Source organism: Eutrigla gurnardus (assembly GCF_963514095.1).
Source record: "Eutrigla gurnardus genome assembly, chromosome: 21".
Lineage (NCBI taxonomy): Eukaryota > Metazoa > Chordata > Actinopteri > Perciformes > Triglidae > Eutrigla > Eutrigla gurnardus.
The window spans coordinates 10,018,558-10,037,885 of record NC_139932.1 but is presented as its reverse complement, the minus strand read 5'-3'; the positions used below and the strand labels follow the sequence as shown (position 1 = coordinate 10,037,885).

Sequence of the window (19,328 nt, the reverse complement as noted above, 5' to 3'; positions counted from 1 at the left end):
TGCAAAGTGCTTCTTCTTTAACGAGTGGGAATCCTAAAAATAATGCCTTTATCAAGCAGAAATACACATCTTTTCCTTGTTGTTACTGTGTATAGATCCTCTGTTCCCTTGTGTACTTGTGTTAAGCCCTCATCACAGGCTCTGATCAAAGACGGTGTAGTAATCCTAATTGTATGGAAATGCAGCATTAACTTCAGCCCATAAAACCCCTGCATTGGTGGAAGCAATGTGCCGACATATTTCCATAATCTGTTTGAATATTCCAGCATCTTTTTATATACATACATTTCAGCAGACACTGATGGAAAACAATGCAGCCTCTTTAACAGAAGTAGAATATGTTTCAAGGAGGATGTTCTTGTTGCTCTACTGACATGATTGAGTGAGGAGCTTTAGTTGATAAATGGCTGATGCAATTGAGATTGCCTACTGGTCTTGGTCATTTTAATGGAATAAAACTTTATTACGGCCATCTTCTGCGCCTCAATGCATAATAATTTGGAATGAGGGAAAAAAAAATCTAATTAAGAGATAGCATCAAAATAATTGGGTTTCAAAATTCACTACAAACCCTTTTAAGTTTGGAATGAGCTCCTTCCTTAAATTGAATGGAAGTTAAAGTATATTGTTTTGTATTTTTTTTTGCCACTGGTTTAAGGGTTTTAACGTGTTATATTCTTGAAATAACAGGAAACACGTACGTGTGCACATGGGTGCACTCTGGCAGCCATCGTCCCTACAGTTTCATTTGTGCTGACCTCTTGATCCTCCCATCCAGTATCCAGTACCCCCAGCGGTCAAGTCCATTACTGGTATCAGCACTTCTTATCTGCTGCACTGTGCTTTGGTAACATCACACGCAATCCCCCCCCACCCACCACCACCACACCCCTTGTGGTGCAGTCCAGGCCATTCACCAATCATGCAGGAGCCATGATGGCCAGGCTATATATCCCCCATTCCATCTGTAGCTGGCACTCTTGCATCACATTTGCTCTGCTTACTCCTTCACCGAGCGCCTTTTGCTCTCTCCTCCTCTCACTGCTTTGCTTTCCCCTCTGTTAGCAGCTATGCCTGCTCGTCCTTTTCTCTCATTTTCATTCCAGTTTAATTCAATTTTAATATTTCCGTCGTTGTTTTCTCTCTCTTTCTGTTTTTGCTTCTTCCCTCACATGTTTTCATAGTTGTCAGATTCTCCCTTAATTCCCATCCCCTTCACCTCCCATTTCTCCCTCTCATGTTTATTCCTTTTAGTCTCTCAGAAACACTCCTCTGTACAATCAGCCACCTTTTCCAGTCCTGCCATATTTCTGTGTATATATTTTTCTTTTGCTATCTGCTTTTTGCTTCTTAGATCCCTTTTCTGACCCCATTTTCTGTTTTGGTTAAATTTCTTGTTTTTGCTTTCTCTCTTATAACTTCTTTCTAGCAATCTGCAGTGCTTTCCCTTTTACTCAAAATGTTCTCTCCTATATCTAAATGTCTACACCACTACATCTTGTTCCTCCTCTCTTCTCCCTTCTCTATCTCTAATCTCTCATCCCCTCCCCAGGCTCTGTGAGCTGTGGGTAAATAGGTGCATCTTGCCTTGCTTCCTCTTTCAAATGGCTTCATGATTGCTAATGAAGCACACAGACAGAAAAAAAAAGAAAATGACTCCTCTGAGGAGGAAGGGACGGAGGGAAGGAGTGTTTCCCATGGAGACGAGCCCTTCAGTGGCTGCCGAGCTGATTGGCTGATTGATGACCCTGTAGCCATGTTGACTGATTAGTATGACAGAGCCTTTTATAGCACAGCGTGGCTTAATATGGGACCACATAGCACAACATACTTCAGTATTAAACAGTATGGTGTAGCATAAGCCCCATCCTGCTATAGCGTACTGAGACATACAAAATGCAATACAGCTCACGATGGAATGCCATAACAATGCTTAAGCTTAATGCTTAATACGGTGCTCGCATCTGTTCCTACAACTGCTCACGATCCATCTAACCCATTTACTCCATCCATTTAGATACAACACATGGATACGTACTTGTTTGAACAGTCCCCTCACATGCTTCCTGTTGGAGACAATTGGAAAGCCATTGTTTGGCTTTGCATAGCTATGATATTAAAAAATATTACAAGTGAATGACAGGAGTGGGAGATGAAGGCATCCTGTCTGAGATATGAGTCAGCGTAGTGAAAAATTGTCAGTATGGGTGGGTTTGCTCATGTGTTTTTTTTTTTGGCACCTTGCCTTCATTGGAAAGCCGATGGTAGAGGAGCAGGCAGGAGGGGGGGATGTGGTATACGCCACCATTTGGCTAGTGGGGCACACTGAAATGGCCATATGAAATTTAGATGAATCATTCTGCTTTCTCTCATACTTTTTAATCTCTCTCCATTCCCTTTTTTTTTCCTCTCCTGCACTGCGCAACTCCTATTATTTCTATGCTCCTTGTTGGAAGAAGCCCAACACAGAACACATAGCTGATGCAAGAGACACAAGCACACAGTGACAAATACAGACGGACTTGCATGTCTAATCTTTCTAGCTCATTCTTGCACCTGCAGAAAATGTTCAATATTTAAAATGCAGGCTGAGTCATCAACAGACATCGCAAGAGGAGGACAGCGAGAGCTATAGTAGATTTGATTATGTATTATTTTTACCTAAGTGAACTGTTTTGACAGCCCTAGATAACCTGCAGCAGGGTATTTTTACCCCACTTTAGTGATAGTCGGTAGAGGATATTAAAATTCTCTTTTTGGGATAATGACTTGATGTGGTTGTGAGCACTTTGTATGTAACCACATCTATATCTGGACTTTAAACTGCTGTTCACACACCGTCCAGTGTGCTCCCTCTAAATATGTTTTTCACAAAGAAAATATTATGCTTTCTTTTTGGATCTATTTTTTCCCTGCAATGTATTTTTCTGCTGCACTGCACACTTTACTTTTGCCATCGATGTTTTTACTCCAAACATAATCTCAGCTCATTTAGATCACCATATCCATCCCAGCCTCGTAATGTTACACAATGTTGGAGGACATTTAAATTATACATTTACAAGAAATGCGGTCTTACTCTACAACGTGTCTTTCCAAGCGCAAGATATCCTAACTAAATGTAAAAAAAACAAAAAAAAACCTGACACGATATGCTCACTTACCCTCTTCAGTTGTCCTCTTTAACCTCCATGTCTACTCTATCTATCTCACACAACTGTCTCCCTCACAAACATACGTATCACTCTCCTCTTCTGACAGGCTCTACCACAGGTTAAACATGTCACAAACCCTCAGCTAACCACTACACTGGTTTTGTGATGCGCCATGTCAACTCCTTTCTCTCTCATTTATGTTCTAACATTTTTGTTTTTTACGTCCTGCCTCAAATGTCGAATTGCTATATTCTTGGAGAGGCATATCCTGATATTGTTGCCGTGGCCCTCACAGGTACTCTGCCCAACCAGGTCTCCTTTTGCCACACTTTTTACTGGTTATGCAAACTGCTGTTTTCAACTAGAACACTTTGCCTGCAAGCGGTGGGTGTGATAAGAGGCTAGTTATTGTCTTCTTTGATTCCTGTTAGTTCACTCTTGACTGTACAGCTTTATAAGAGTTGATGTGAAGGTCGTATCTGTATTGAATGTGAAGATTATGGTCCACAGCTTGCAGTCACTCCCCTGGCGTTCTTTTGTAGTATTCTTTATCATGTCTCACCCTCATGTTGCCCACTCTGTTCTCTTTTTCTTTTCTTTTTTTTGATCTGATATGTGCTCTCAGGGTAGTTTACACCACCTTTCCCTTTCTACTGTCATTCTATCTCTTCTTCAACACTGTCCCCAGTTTTGTCATTGAGTAAGAGGTACTAGCAGAAAGAATGGCAACAGCACTGCTTGGTCTTCAAACCCACACAGCATGGCTTCCAAAAACACACACAGGCTCACCTGTCTTACAACCTAGCCATTTTGTGTGTTGTATGTTATCTTTCTTTGTTAGGCAGGGAACCGCAGGGCTATATGATGATTGAGAGGGGTGATATTGTTGAAGATGAAAAATGCAGTTAACAGCGAGACCCAAATGCATTTGTCACCATAAAAAGCCCCCATACTGATTGATGAAGGCACAACAGCTGGCAATGCAATGAAAGGTGAAATGAAGATCTATATTTTTTGGCAAAGTGCAAGACAGTCTCAACATCCAAACAGTACTTCACCTTAATTTATCGCCCTTTTTCACTCATTAGAGGCACGATTAATAATCCCAGTTTTCCATGTAGATAATGAGACGCGTTACACAATCTGTGTGCATCGTTGAAAAACATTAATATGTAATGAGCAGTTCAATTAACATTAGATGTTATGAGAGCACTGCTATACTTGTCTGTGGCTACGTCATCTAACATAAAGCACGTACGTACAATTTAATAACTTGGAGTAAATACACGCTTTTGATCAGTCACACCTTGAAGAAGCACCATGAAAAATAGAAACCAAACAAACACTTTTGTTTCATGAAAAGAATAAAATCATAGAAGATGTTGAGAGATTAAAAAACAAATTCCATCCACTTCTGCACCATGATTCATTTTGCCTGAGCCCTCAGCACACGTAGGGTTAAAGTATAGCTGCAGCGTCTTACTGCAGTGTCTAAAGCATTTGGCTGATCGTTACAGTATACACCAGGAAGGGGGGAAAAAAACATCTCTCTCTAATAATCTCTTTTTTTTTCTTCCAAAAATCCTTTTTATTGCATTTATAACATTTGGCACAGTACAAATTCTTGGTGCTTTTACAAGATAAACCTGTAAAGATCGACACTGACCTTTTTTCGGTTTTTGTTAAAGAAAGTCTTTTCAGTATAAATATTTTTTTCTGATCACTGCATTCTCTGTAGCATGGTGTAAAAATCACACAGAATGCCCCCTTTTTTTAAAACAAGACTACCCTCATTTGTCAAAGTCAAGACAGCATCTTAAACAACTCAATGTTTTAAATAGAAGTTACAAGTTAGAAAATAGTTTCAATTTCTTTTTAATATATGTTTCTCTATCACCAGCCCATGGTAGTTTCAATTTGTCCATATATATATTTATTTATAAGCATGTACAACAAGAAATCGTCAGTCTTTTTAAGTTTGCACTCTGTACAAAAAGTAGTTCCTGTCCTTTTTTTTTCTCTCCGTTGTGCATTCTATTGCATGATTTTATGATGACATGACGAAAGGAGCTGGGGAAAGGGATGGGTGGGAGCTAGGAACCTAGGGTAAGGAGTGGGGGGGGCTTTTCAAATCTGAGTCTCCTGCACCTTCTCCTTGGTGTGAGTTTTTATGACAAAGGGCTCAGCCAATGCTGTGATGGTACTCGGCAAGGTTCGAGGCAAAGAGTTCCCAACATTGTTGTCTGTCCATTTAGCCCCATGGCCAGTTGGTTTATAGGTGTTGTATTTGGGCTTTAGAGTGCTGTAGTCCACTTTATGGGGGCTGTAGTCCACTTTGTGGGGGCTGTAGTCCACTTTGTGGGGACTGTAATCTAGTTTAGGTCTCTGAGTGTGTGGACTGAAGTCAGACTTGAAGGCGCTGTAATCCGCTTTGTGGGGGCTGAAGTCACTCTTGAAGGCGCTGTAATCTGTTGCAGTCTTGTGGGTGGAGTAGGGGTCCTTGGGTCTGTAGGTACTGTCCGTTGTAGATCTCTGGGCATTGTAGTCTGTTTTGGGCTTAGGCTGAGTGTTGTAGTCGGGCTTATATGGGCTGTATTCAGGTTTAGGTCTTGGATGTGTGCCAAAGTCCGGCTTGAATGGACTGTATTCGGCCTTAGGTTTATGGTGTGGGTTGTAGTCCGATTTCAATGGGCTGTAGTCATGTTTAGGTTTTGGTTGGGTGCTGTAATCTCGTTTGAATGGGCTAATGTCAGTTTTCTGCCTCGGATGAGTGCCATAATCCGGTTTGAACGGGCTGTAGTCTGTTTTTGTCTTTGGGTGAGTTCCAAAGTCTGGTTTGAATGGGCTGTATTCCGCTTTTGTTTTGTGGGTGCTATAGTCCTGTCTAAATGGGCTGTAGTCAGGCTTTGGTCTATGAAGGCTAAAATCTGGTGTAGATTTGTGAGTGCTGTAATCCGGGATGAATTTGTGGCTACTGAAGTCCATATTTGGCTTGTATGTGGTATACTCAGCCTTTGGCTTATGGAGGGTAAAATCCGGCTGGGGTTTGTATTCGGCCTTGGGTTTTTGAAAGCCGTAGTCAGACTTGTGGCTGATAAAGTCCAGTTTGTGAATGCTGTTATGGTCCCGGATTTCAGGCAATGTGAGAACTGTCTCTTGAGCTGCAGATGCTGGTGGAGGAAGGTCCTCCTCATCCACCTGGATAATCTCCACAGTGCGGGCAGCAGCCACTGTGCTCCTCTGCTGGTGGCGCTTTCTCAATTTGTAGAAGGCGATGAGCATGATGGCAGCTAGCAGTGTCACCGCTACAAAGCAACCTATTATGATCTTGGTGGTCTTCATCACTTCATCCAGGCTAGGGCCAGACTTGCCTGGCTTGCTGGTTGCACCTTGGAGTCCTGGCGGCACAGATGTCTTAGCTGCGCCTGGTGTGCTTTGTAGCAACACAGTTGGAGTGGAGATGAAGACTGGCTGAAAGACGGAAGGAGAGGCAGTTGTAGTTGTTGTCACGAGGCCTACCCCTCCTCCTCCAGCTACCCCAGTCCCTGCTGCTGCAGCTGTGGTCGTGGTGGTTTTAGGTTTGGGCATCTCGGTGGTCGGCCCCAACACCTCCACAGTCACTGTGGTAAAGTAACTCAAGTTGGATGTATTAAGCTCAGCTGCACTCACATTGAGGTAGGCCGAGGCGTTGGAGTTCCCAGCTGCATTGGACACCATGCAGGTGTAAGTCCCTGTGTCTACAGCCAAAACATTTGAGAAATTAAGGGTGCCATCATTAAGGATTGATATTCTTGGGTGACTAGAGGCATGTGTCAGGACAGTGCCATTAGGTAGGAGCCATCGCACTGAAGACATTGGGGCTGTGCGGCAACGAACCTCAGCCACTCTCCCTGCTGAAATGTTCAAGTCCCTTGGTGCATCAGCGATGAATGGTGCAGAACATTGGGTTGCTGCACCCTCACCTCGGTCCACCTCAACCAACTGTCTCCCCCTCATGCTTGCAGGTGAGTGACAACGTCCGCAGCAAGTTGAGTTAGTAGGGATGTACTCCCTTAGCCAGCGCGCTAACCACACAGCCTCACAGCCACAGTTCCAAGGGTTATGGTGGAGATGGAGCTCCACCAGGTACCTGAGCGGGGAGAACAGATCGTGTGGCACAGCGCTCAGATTATTATGGGCAAGATTAAGCTCCACCAGTGAAGATAAGTCATCGAAACCATTGCGCTCTATCACTGTGATTTGCGAGTTCATCACCCATAGCTTTTTCAGTGAGCGCAGGCCTTTGAAGGAGCCTGGCTTTATCTCGGGGAAGTGATTTTCAGAGATCTCCAACTCCTCCAGGCCCTTGAGTGGACTTAGGTTTGGCATTTCACCCCTAATGTTGCACATGCCCAGGTTGAGGTACTTGAGGTTTTGTAGGCCCTCAAAAGCTCCTTCTGAGATGTACTCCAGTTTCCGCAACTCTCCCAGGTCCAAACGCATTAGGGAGGGCACCCGGTTGAAGGCGTAGGAGGGGATACTTTCAATGGGGTTGTTCCTCAGCCACAGTTCTCTTAGTTTAGACAGGTACTCGAAGGCCCCACTCGGCACCACTGTCAACCGGTTGTCAAAGAGTTCCAGTGTGTTGAGACTGGTGAGTCCATTAAACGCGCCCACCTCAATCTGCCGTATGGCATTTCGCCCAAGCTGGAGCACCTCGAGGTGGTGCAGGTGGCGGAAGGAGTCAGCCTGCACCGCCTCGATGGCGTTTTCCATTAGATTGAGGTGTCGCGTGTTGGCAGGAATGCCAGGGGGCACACGGGTGAGGCCACGTCGGGTGCACACCACCTTCCCCTGCTGATTACTACAGGAACACTGTGGTGGACAGCCCTGGGGTCCCTGAGACGCCGCCCCTGCCAAGGCCAGGGAGGCGCTGCTCCACGCTCGTGCCATCAGGAAGACTACACAGAGCAGGGTGGCTTTCCTGGCACGATGCGCAGCTACCCGCCCCAGGAGACTCATGATGTGGCACGTTCATAATTCAGCATCATCTGGGGGGGAGGATGGAGGTGTTTGGGGGTGGTGTTTGGGGGTTTTGGGGATCAGGAAAGTAGCTGGTTGGTTTGTAGTAGTGTTAAGGGGACCAGAGCAAGGAAGTCAGGAAGTCAAGGGAACTGAAGGAGACAAGGGGAGAAGGGGAGATTTTGGGTGCTTGTTAATAAGCAAGAGGACTTGACTTACCCTCAATTAAGAAATGTTATTAAATGTAGTCAGGGGCAGAAGAAGGGAGGGAAGATGGGGCTAGCTTTTCTGAAACGTGTGTATGAGGACATGATGATAAATTAACCAACCAAAAGCCGTATTACAAGACAGAAGGGAGGGTTACAAATTGATGCAAAGAGGGGTTGAAACACTAGACACCTACCTCAAGTTATTATTACAGGTCCTTGAACTGAAATATATAGTTTCCCTCCTGTTTGCAATCAGAAAGAGCTGGGGTGTTATGTATATCCCAAGAGCAGCAAATAAAGCCTTTTTATATTTGCTCTGTCAAAACGTGTATCAATGCCAAAGAGCTTAACCAAGCGGAGCCCTTTTGTAAATCCACACATCCAAAGAGAAAGGTTCGAAGGCCCTTTTGTGAGTTTTTCCTCCTCGTTGTTGATAAGAAACGAGGGAAAAAAAAGATTGCAGATAGGAATCCAGTCAGGCTCCCAAAGCAGCAGTGCTCCTTTGCTCGCTTCTTGCTGTCGGCTCCTCTTCTCTTGCTTGTCCTTGGAATCCGACAGTTGATCCCCCTGCTAGACACCTTACCCAGGTCTCCATAGCACAGGCAACAACACAAACACACGCACAATTTTTTGTGCACCAAAAGCCAAGGCAGAAATGATGAAAAAGAGGGAGGTAGATTGGGGTGGGATTGAAGAAGGTTTAATGAAAATTCCACAGTCCTCTACAATGTTCTTTGCCTTTTGTTTGCGACGCTTAGGAGGTGAGGTCGACAAGCCGGGTTGGGGGGGGGGGGGGGCAGACCCCCTCCTCTCTGTATTCCTCTGTTCACTTTTTAGTGGTCAATCAGTTGGTCGCTTGGTCAGTCCGACAGCCCATTTCTCTCTCTCTTGCTCTCTCTCCCCTTGCTCCCCCTTTCAGTGGCGTCGCGTCCACTTGATTTGTCTTTCTTTTTTCTTCTTCCTCCAGGAGTGCTCGGCAGGGGTTGAAAAGAGTAGGCGACTCACACTGCTTTCATTAGCTTCTTCCTCTTCTTAACTAGCCACACGCTCCAGCCTCGGCAGCCGTGGTGGCAACAGCGGCGATTGCAAACGCGCACATACCGTCTCTGCGAAGCGCACAACAGCAGTAGTGAGCACACACAGCAGCAGCTGCAGCCTGCCTCCCTTGCACTTCCCAATAATCCGTCAATTTCTTCAGAGGGGGAGTGGGGGATGGAAGGGGGTGCCGGGAGGAGTGGGGGGTGTTGTAGCTGGGTTGATCGAGGTGGGTTAGAGGGAGGGGGTGGTGCGCAGTTTTTCCTTCCTCTCTCCGGCTTGTTTCTTTTTTCTTCTTGTTTTCCAGTATTTTTTCCCTCCTCTCCTCGTGGTGATCAGCACCCCCTCGCTAATGCAGCGTCCGACGAGGGAGAGGAGCAAGACAGGGAAGGCGAGCGCTGGGCAAGCGTGCGGCTTACAGGCGTGACGTTAACAGTAGCGTCGATGTGGAAAGGATCCGTTGTAGCAGCAAAAGAGAGAGCGTGCGCCGGCTTGGATATCTCTCCCTCTCTCTCACTTTGCGCGCTCTCACTCGCTCTCTCTCTCGCGCTCTCTCTCTCTCTCTCTCTCTCTCTCTCTCTCTCTCTCTCTCTCTCTCTCTCTCTCTCTCTCTCTCTCTCTCTCTCAGCCTCCCTTCCGCTCTCTCTGCAGTGTCCTGAGGTAGTTGGGTGAGCTCAAAGCACTCAGACCTTTTTAGAGATCTACCTCTTCAAAAACCAGTTTGCTCCTGCTGATCTCTGCTCCCTTTTAAAAAAAAAAAATGCTCACAGTGTCTTGGTCAGGGGCTTTGTGTGGTTTAGGAGAATACAGGCTGTTCAAGCAAAACGCGGAGATGGACAGTGGCATCCCCACAGCAACCACATTTTAACTCCCTCCTCCCCAGCAATAATCCAGCCATTCCAACGAGTCTGGCAAAGCTTTCCGGCATTGCTGTAGTGGCGAAGGCAGGCAGATGGGACACAGTTTCTCTCATACGGCTTCCCCTCTCTCTCTTGATGCCCTCTCTCGTTCCCTTTTCTGCACTCTCTCTCCCTCTCCCTCTCCCTCTCTCTCTCTCGTTATCTTTGATTTTCTTTTTTCTTCTTTACCTCCCCTTGCTTTCTCACTGTTTTCATTTCTTCCTTTAGTGGAAAATAGAGGAACATGAATGGACTGCTGACGCATCCTGCTCGGAGCAGTGCTTTGGTTTGATGCAGTGTGTTTTGTGCATTAACTCCCCCCCACCCACTCCACCCTCACACTCTTCGCCGTCTTTCCTTCTCACCGCTCACTCTTCGTCCGCCACTGTGTCACTACTTCATCTCTGGCTGGCTATCTCTTCACATACAATCTCCTACAGGTTGTTGGTGCTTTAAGTGTGATTCAAGCCACTCTATCTCTTCAGTACAATAGAATGAGATGTTTAGATTGTAAGAATCACATTAGGTTCCTTAATTAATTACAATTGAAAGATAATTTGGCTCAAGCCATGATGGGAAGCAAGTCCACACCTTTTTATAGCTTTTTACCCACTCTCCACCCCCCTTTCATAATGCATGCCTTTAAAGGTAGTTAGAACAATCTAAACAGGCAGGCCTTTACCCTCAATTTGAGCACCAACTGTCGCTTCAGGAAGTACACAGCCATAAAGGTCATGTTGAGGAAGGCGAACAGGGGAAAACAAGACATGCTTTACCTTCCTGCCGCAGGAGAAGAGGCCAAACATACGCACCCTACTGTCCCGTCACCCCCCTATCTCCAATGATTTGTACGAGCCTCGTGTCCATTAAACTAGGAAGCAGTGTGGGTAATTGATGGTTGGTAAAGCTAGCTGTGGCATTGCTGCTAGGTGTGAGTGTGAAAGAGAGAGAGAGAGAGAGAGAGAGAGAGGAGAGAAAGCACGCCAGCTAGGAAAGGTCACACTGCCTGTAGCGCAGTACGTTATTCCCACCGGCACAGGAGTATAGAGCCAACTCCTATATTATATACATACACACACACTCACACACACACACACACTGTGTCTTCACTGCAGTTGAATACGAATGGGCTTCAATGAAGCACATGTAACCGTGAGGTCCACAGGAGTATAGGGGGGGGATTTTCCTTTGTTAAGACAGAGAGGCTATTTCCTTCCCTTTCTACAGGGATTCCCTTTGCACCACAGCTCTGTGGAGGCTGATATCAGAGATGTGCTGCACTCCTGCATGCTTGTCACTGCATTCTCCGAGCAACTGAAAACACGAGACGATGCATGCGGGCATACATTGGAATACAACTGCAGGAGGCGCACACACCATCACCATTCCATTGATCCGTTGTCAGTTAAGCCATCTGCAAATTAGGGCTTGTTGTTCTCTGTGTTATTATTGACGTCGAAACTCGGATGTAGAACAGTGCGACTGCATACTGGCACTGGTAGCTTTGTTCGTGTATCAGGTCATGGTGCCTGTGCTGTGTCTGTAGGTTAGGAGTGGTGTGCCACCATTTGATGAGCAAATGACCCAGAATGAGTTCAGGTTGTGTTTTACCCACCCAGCACAGTACATCCCAGACTACTGTCTAACCAAAATCACCCATTGACCCGTAACCTGACCAGTGCTGCCAGGACATCTCTTTCCTCTTGGCTCTCACCCCGTCTATTTCTCTCTTTCCTGTCTTTTCTATTCTCACTCTATTTTCCTCTGTCAGTGGACGCTGTGCTTTCTCACTACTGATGGGCCGTGGGTCATGGCCTGCCAAACTCTGTAATGCTCCACTGACCAAAAGTGGTCAACCACTTCCTTTATAGTTTGATCCTGTGCCAGAATGGCCAACATTGCTTGATGGTCAGCCAAACTCTGTGATCACAGCAAGGTCTTCTCAAGGTCCAGCATGTGTGTGTGCACATGCGCAGCTCACATGGAAAGAAAGGTGAACCAGAAAGCCTTAGTTTTTTTTTCTTTCACCTGGATTTTTTTTTTTTTTTTTTTTTACCTGGATTCCAAATTTAATCTGATTTGGTAGATCAGGCCAATGCGGAAATGTTAAACCTAGTAAAAGTGTTCAATTCTGAGTGCCTTTCGAGGTTTAGGGTATGCCAGTATAACCATACACTGTCTTGACAAGAAGAGAGTTGTCAGGCCTTAACTCCAGGACTTGCTGACCGATGATGGCCTGATGAGCTGTCAGATATGTGGGACCTTCACGCTGTTATGCCAGCCACATAGCCCTGCTGTGCGACCCCTGTGCTCCCTGCTTCACCGCAGGCTCTATGGAGCCACCCCCTTGTACCAGGCCAGAAGGGCACTGGGTGTAGTTTGGGGGTACTGCAAGACCTACTTTAGTGTGGCTAGTCCGCCAGTTAGCCAGCATGTTCGAGGGGTATATGCAAACATTACAGAACCCATCCCCTGGGGTGAGTGCTAGCAAATCTGGGCTGCGGCCAGTCACATGTAGGTCAGCAGCCTGTGTCTGTTTGCATGTGTGTGCGTGTCAGCAGCTCCATTTGGGTGAATGGCCCGCAGTACGGCATAACAGCAATGACAATCAGAGTTTAGGAGTGTACAGTTGAATGATAGATCTAATGATAAATGTCATTGCCTCTGCCATTGCCAGAATCAAGGATTTACACTATAGGCCCCCGGGCAATCCACATACTGGTTTGTGTTTGTGAGGAGTTTTTCAAGGAGACAAGAGGCACACTATTTTTGGGCTTGTCTTGTGCTTTGAGAGCTATTAGATTTTTTTTTTTTTGCATAGATTTGTGTGTGGATGAGTGAGCGTGTCCTCCAAGTGTCCAGTAATGTCCCAGTGGCCGACTTGATACATGCATTCACCCCGGCACAATGTTAACTTCAACCAATCCCAGCACACCGTACATAAACATGTGTACACACAGAGCCCGAACACTACAATGCTGACCTTGAGGTAAAGGACTAGACACTTCCTTTCCCATTTTCATTTCAATTTCCAGGAATTAATTCTGCAAGAGATTATGTGTCACAGACACACAGACAGACAGGCACACTGCTATCAATATCCCAGTAAAGGCTTAAACTGCTTGGTAGGGATTTTTTTTTTTCCTGTTTATCACATTTTGTCATCACACACACACTGGCACAGACACCCACACACTAATCATATGCCAGCGTATCAAGAGATTATAATAAGCAATAGGGTTTATTAGTTGGCTTCTGGATAGGTTGGATGAGTTGTGTTTCATCCTGTTACCTGCTCAGTTTTGCTGGTCTGCTATAAAACTATGGTTTGATATGAACTATTTTGCTTTTAATTTAGATGATTCAACAATGAGTTGTTCTTTAATCTTTTGAGTTCCCATTCTTCCTCTCCATGCGCTTGCCGTGTCTAGTTTTCCTTTTTCTTCTTTGTTTCTATCCTAAATTTTCCCTCTTCTCCCTTGCCCCCTTTATTTGTTCTTTCTTTCCCGCTCCTCCTCTTCTTCATTGCATTTTTCATACTCTTCTCACTGCCTTTGTTCTTGTCCCGTTTCTTTTTGCCCCTCTTTCTTTTCTTTCTCTTCCTCTGTCCTCCCCACACTCTATTGCCTACACTCCCCTTCTCTAAATTGCCACTTCTTACAGTGTTCAGTTGCTCAAGTATTTGCAGGCCAGTGTCATGTTAATTGTGTTTGCTCATTCAGCATATGCTTTTGTGTGTGCTCTCCAATGTGGGCAATATCAGGCCATGGTAACTGAAGGCACACAGTCAAAGATGAGTGTTTTCACTCCTGTATTTTTTCTTTCATCCTGTGTTATTCAGTATCAGAGCTTCGCTAGCAGCTATTGTCTCTAGACTAATGGGCCTCATTATGTTGAGCTGTGTTCATACTGGCTGCCAGAGCAGGGATTAGCCCTAGCACCGTGTTAGCTGGAAGCAGAAAAAAAGATACAAGTAGGTTAGCACTGTTAGCCCAAACAGCATGAGCCAAGATGGCTTGATAGGAAGAGATACTCCATGCATATTTGGAAGTAGGAAGGTTTTACTTGGCTTGTTGAATTTACAACATTTTAGACCTTGTCTAAACCGCCACTTTAATGTGATTTTTCATGAAAAAAATATTGTATACTATATATCATTGTGCCAAGTGTGTGGTAAAAAGCCCGTTATACTTGTTTCACCATATGCTAGTACTCCCCAAGTCTGACCCTGGCCACGTCATTGGTCAGCTGACCTCATTGGGATTCATGGAGCATCCCCGTATGTGTGTTCATCACAATGTTGCCTTGCCAACTGCCAGGCCGTAGGAAATGGATGTCTCTTTCCCTGAGCAATGTGAAGGTAAAAACATAGTAATTCACCACTGAGAGAGCAGCTAAATCTTCTGGACTTTTAGTTCCTTGGGAGCGAAGATGCCATCTTCATTCAGTTCCACCCCTCCCTCTCCTTCTTTTACTTTGATGCGCCCTTGGCTTGGCCAAAACAAAATTCCTAAGTAGTGAGTTGTTGCTCTGCAACATTATGTGATATAAGGCCCATGTTGGGGATTCATTGTTTTTATGGGACCAAATGGGATTCAAAACCGTGATTTATTACTGACAAATGCTTTGTCTCATCTCTCCTTGATAATAGTATTATTGTAGAGTTTTTTTGTAGGCTTTATACAAAAACAAATTTGAAAAGTTAATTGAATCAAATATCTAGAATTATTAAAAAACAACAAGTAGAGCTCTAGAGCTCTAGAGCTAAAAAAAAGCTCTTAGTTTGCTTGTTAAACTAAATTCCCATGATATTGACATGCAATCCAGACTTCGAGGTCTTCTAGGCCATCTTAACCCACTCTAGGGGGTGAATTGTCTTAACTTCCTTGAAGGTCTTTTGTTATACTCAAAGTGGCCTCCCCTCTTTCCTCTCCCACTATGATGCCCTGACCTTCAAACATCCTCCCTAAAATCACAGCGACAATTACCTTCTTAACAGTGTTATGTCTCTGAAGCTGTTAATCCCAGAATCTCCATCAAGCTCCATGTAGGGAGGGATTAGCCATACTGAGGCTTGTTCCTGCACAGACCCAGGGATAGGAGGAAAGAAACAGCTTTTCATCAAATCCACCTGTCCACGTCCAGATTATGTCTGCGCTGTCCAGCAGATAGTGATTTTGTATGTGTGTGTGTGTGTGTGTGTACATGCCAATAATCTTTGTTTTTCATTTCCATGTTTGTAAGCCTATTCATTTATGCCTCGTATCTTTGTACGGGGCACCAGACTATTGCTGAACTCCTTTCCAGTGACTTTCCAGTGTTAGAAAGCAGACAGGTAGGGAGCAAACTGTGAACAGTTTTTCTAATATGCTTTCAATTTGGATTTCATAACTGATAGTTGCCCGTCTACCTTATCTGTTTTCAAATGAACTATTTTCTCCCCAATGTGAGCATAATAAAGAGAAATGGTATGTATACTTAAATGAGGTATGAAGGGTCTTTTTATTGACAGAAATTAAAATTTTTACTTGTATATGGTGCATAGAAGTGGTAGGGGTTTGTATGGTGCGATAGTGTACAGGAGATGCATTTTGTGTGTCCCTACTCTAATGCGACTACTCGCCTCCCAGCCAGCATTTTTTCCCTGTGTAATATCCACTGTCTCTCTGCCTCCATTTTTCTGTACTGGGGGATTTGAGAAGCCAAGCTAAGTGTGTCTAATCTATGAGCGCAGCCAGCACAGCGTCAAATGTTTGGTGCCGATGTACACGCACCCTCCAACAATACAACACTTCAGCAACTCTCCACCCAAGCAGGTGACAGTGCAGGAGAGGGAGGGCTGAAGGTTGAGAAAGACACCCGGGTGTACGTTGGCTTTATTGCTATGCGACCTTGGACTCCAGGTAGGATGTAATGTGAGAGAAAAAACACCTTTTTTGCTTAAAGGAAAGTGAAACATATGATGGAATTGGAATGTGGGTCAAAGGAAAAAGCCCCCCCCCCTCGAAGTCGAAACCCTGTGACCTTGCTTAAATGTGTTTTCCGTAGCAGAGCAATCAGGGATATCGTAGGCTGCGGCTGGGGGCCAGCAGGGTCCCGGCTATGCAAGGGAAGGGGGGGAAAAAAGCAGCGTGCAGCACTTTCTAAATTGAAGTCAATAACACAGCAGTCCATTCTGTCAGGGCCAGTCCTCCCACGCAGTCCGCTTACAGTCACTAAGGACAGGCGCGGATAGGATGTTGATTGAGTTCTCCAAAGTACAACTACGCATGGCAACATGTGTTTCGCGTGGGTGAACACTCATGAGAGGAAATCGTGGCGTCAGGGAAGAGAGGCGTGACACAACTGCTGCACACCTCATAAACTTCTTGCTCTTGTTGAGTGTGTTTGCCACACGTATGCGTTGTTGACAACTCGTCGGCAAGAACTGAATACGTCGTAGAAACGATCTAAAATAAATGCCCCCGAGCTTGTTACGTGGAAGTGCTTTCTTCATCCCGCTGCTGTATGAAAGCTTGCTAATGCAGGCATATCTGAGACACACATGCACACACAGTCTTATTTTGCCTTTAATCCCTTTTTGCGTGTTAGCACTTCTACATAGCTTTGGGGATTAAAAGGAGTATGGTTGGCCTGCTCTGAGCAGGGGTAGGAGAGGAAATTAGTGACTGGTAGAGGGTAGACATCCGGCTGACACCAGTTTACCGCGCGTTGACGCGTGAACATGTGCGCTTACATACTGTGTTCGAATCTGATGACGACTACGTAATGGTTACTGGTTACTGGTACATCTGCACAGCGTGGAGCACGCATGATTTGTTTTGGAGCCAGCACTTTTTCCCCCTTACTTTTGCTGAGGCGAACGCGAAAAAGAAATCGGCTGCAGTTTTGATACTCCATGTTCCCAGTAGTGTTCCGACAGGCTTATGTGTGTTGTGGTTTTCACAGGAAAAATGCAATTTTATGATAAAAACCCATTTACTGCCATGCTTCAGTTCTCAAGATGGTAAGATTTTAAGCGCCTGTATATAAATGCCCCCTTTTTTTTGTATTTGTGCGATAGAATAACTCTGCTTGAGGATCGTCCTTGAGATGGATTAATAACTGTCACGCACTTTCCACAATGTCAAATAGTTTCTTCTCCCACCCCTGTATCTGGAGCAAACTGCAGACACGGTCACATATGATTGTACTCGGATACACATCCCTGGTTTTATAATATAATGAGTTGTTTGCATTATATATCTTATCAAGGGAAAAGGCTGAAAGCGTGACGCTGATCTTAATCCACAGGGCTCTTTAACTTTTTAACCATGCATGTAGAGAGGTTCCATTGCATTTCCCCAACACATTAAAAGCTGTCATCTTTCCATTTAGCGGCTACATTAAGGGCATCCCATGTGTTTTATAATACATTATCTCTCTTGTGCCTTTTGTTCCTTGTTGTTCCGTCATCATTAGTTTAGTGAGGTTTTGTAGAACCGTGCTGCACACGGCCCACCGGCTGCTAATCCTCCTACTGGTGCTCTATTCTCTCTGTCACGGATGGCATCAGTCTGGGTCACTTGTACTGTAGTTGGATAGACAGTGGTAATTTCCCAAGACGTACATCAATTTCACTATCATTTCCCTGCCACTCATTGTTTGACATCCTGCTGAAAATTATAGTTTTGATTTGTAGCCTATCGCTGTATTTCAGAGCTCATTTTGACATTTTTAATTTCGAGTGAGCTTCTTTTGAATATGTTCCCAAAGTTCTGGACATGTTCCCAAAGAAACATGTCCGAGCCCGTGGCATCCCATACCATTGCTCTGGTTGATACGATCATTTTGTGTTTCGCTCAACTCACCGTTGCCTCTAAAAGTGTGACTCGGATGTGTTTCATTCTGCATTTTTTTTGCCAAGTTAAACAAACTGCCAGCAAAGCTTTAAATTCCTGCTTATGCATTTTAATATGCATCTTTGTCTGGTTGACTTTGCTGACTTAACAGTCTCAACACTCTTTTTCAAGGGCTGCCATTTGTTTTTGTTTTTTTTCTCTTTGCCTATCAACATTTTTCCATCTATTTGTTAGGAGCTCAGCTGTGCACAGCAATAAACAACTGGAAATTGATGAAACGCCCGAGACACATTGGTTCATATTTTCTTGTGAGAGAAAAAAAAAACATTGAGCACTTACCTTATTTATTCATCGTATATCCCTGGAGACAACGGCCATTTGTGCATACACTGGGCATCTGGTTTTCCTTTTTAAAAGGTGACCTATTGGGTATTCAAGCAGTAAGCCTGGGCAGCATTAGTGTTGAGCTGGCCACACTATTGTGGCTTGTAACTCAGTGGTAGTCGTGGGGTGTCTGCTATTGCCTGTGGCCACATTGTTGAAATTGAATTTGAAGTGTGTGTGTTTGTGCCTGCGTGTGTACTGCTGCCTGTTTTTAAACTGAGCGTTATCCATCCTATTTGGAAGCACGACTGTCATATCGCTCACCTGGTGGCGTTAAAAGCACTCCTGCAGGGAGTGCTGCGTTCTAAGCCAAATGTATCAAGTAAACAGTCGCATGCTGTTTGTATTCTGCTGTGTCTGCTGACTGTTAAAAAAAGATTCCATCTGACGCACGAGCATGTTTTTACATATTTGCACTGGCTTTGCCTTCTTTATTCTGTACATTATGCTGTGGGATCATACTCGAATGGACATTCGGCTGTTGCTCAGATACTGTGATGAGAACGCATGTTACCATAGTGACAGTACTTGGCAAAGAGGGTGTCTGCAGTGGCTCCAGAAACTTTTTTTTTTTTTTTTTTTACCTGAATGATGAAGAGCAAAAGCTAATATATGCCATCCATCAAGCTGTGATAAGTCCTCCACGGACAGTAACGAGTGACATCAGAAGGCTTAAGGATGTGTTTGATGCCCTTTTGTTCCTGTGCCCTCACACATGACTCAGCCTTCCTCCTGTGAATTGGATCGCACCACACTATATCGAGTTGTGAATGAGCGACGTTCGCTTTGCGTACATGCCTCACA

General features: G+C 44.9%; 2 protein-coding genes across 2 annotated transcripts in view; one reads left to right on the top strand and one right to left on the bottom strand.

Moving 5' to 3' along the window:
* Positions 1–19,328, top strand: part of snd1 (staphylococcal nuclease and tudor domain containing 1) — a 159,890-nt gene that overhangs the window by 66,396 nt on the left and 74,166 nt on the right. The gene's annotated exons all lie outside the window — the stretch shown is intronic.
* On the bottom strand, positions 5,266–9,928 carry lrrc4.1 (leucine rich repeat containing 4.1). Its single transcript, XM_084039108.1, has one exon. The coding sequence runs from the start codon at positions 8,154–8,156 to the stop codon at positions 5,283–5,285; it is 2,874 nt and encodes a 957-aa protein (XP_083895234.1). The 5' UTR covers positions 8,157–9,928; the 3' UTR covers positions 5,266–5,282.

Bases quoted from the DNA above. Each gene is read 5' to 3' on its own strand.
- lrrc4.1 (XM_084039108.1), bottom strand. From the start codon at position 8,156: ATGAGTCTCCTGGGGCGGGTAGCTGCGCATCGTGCCAGGAAAGCCACC.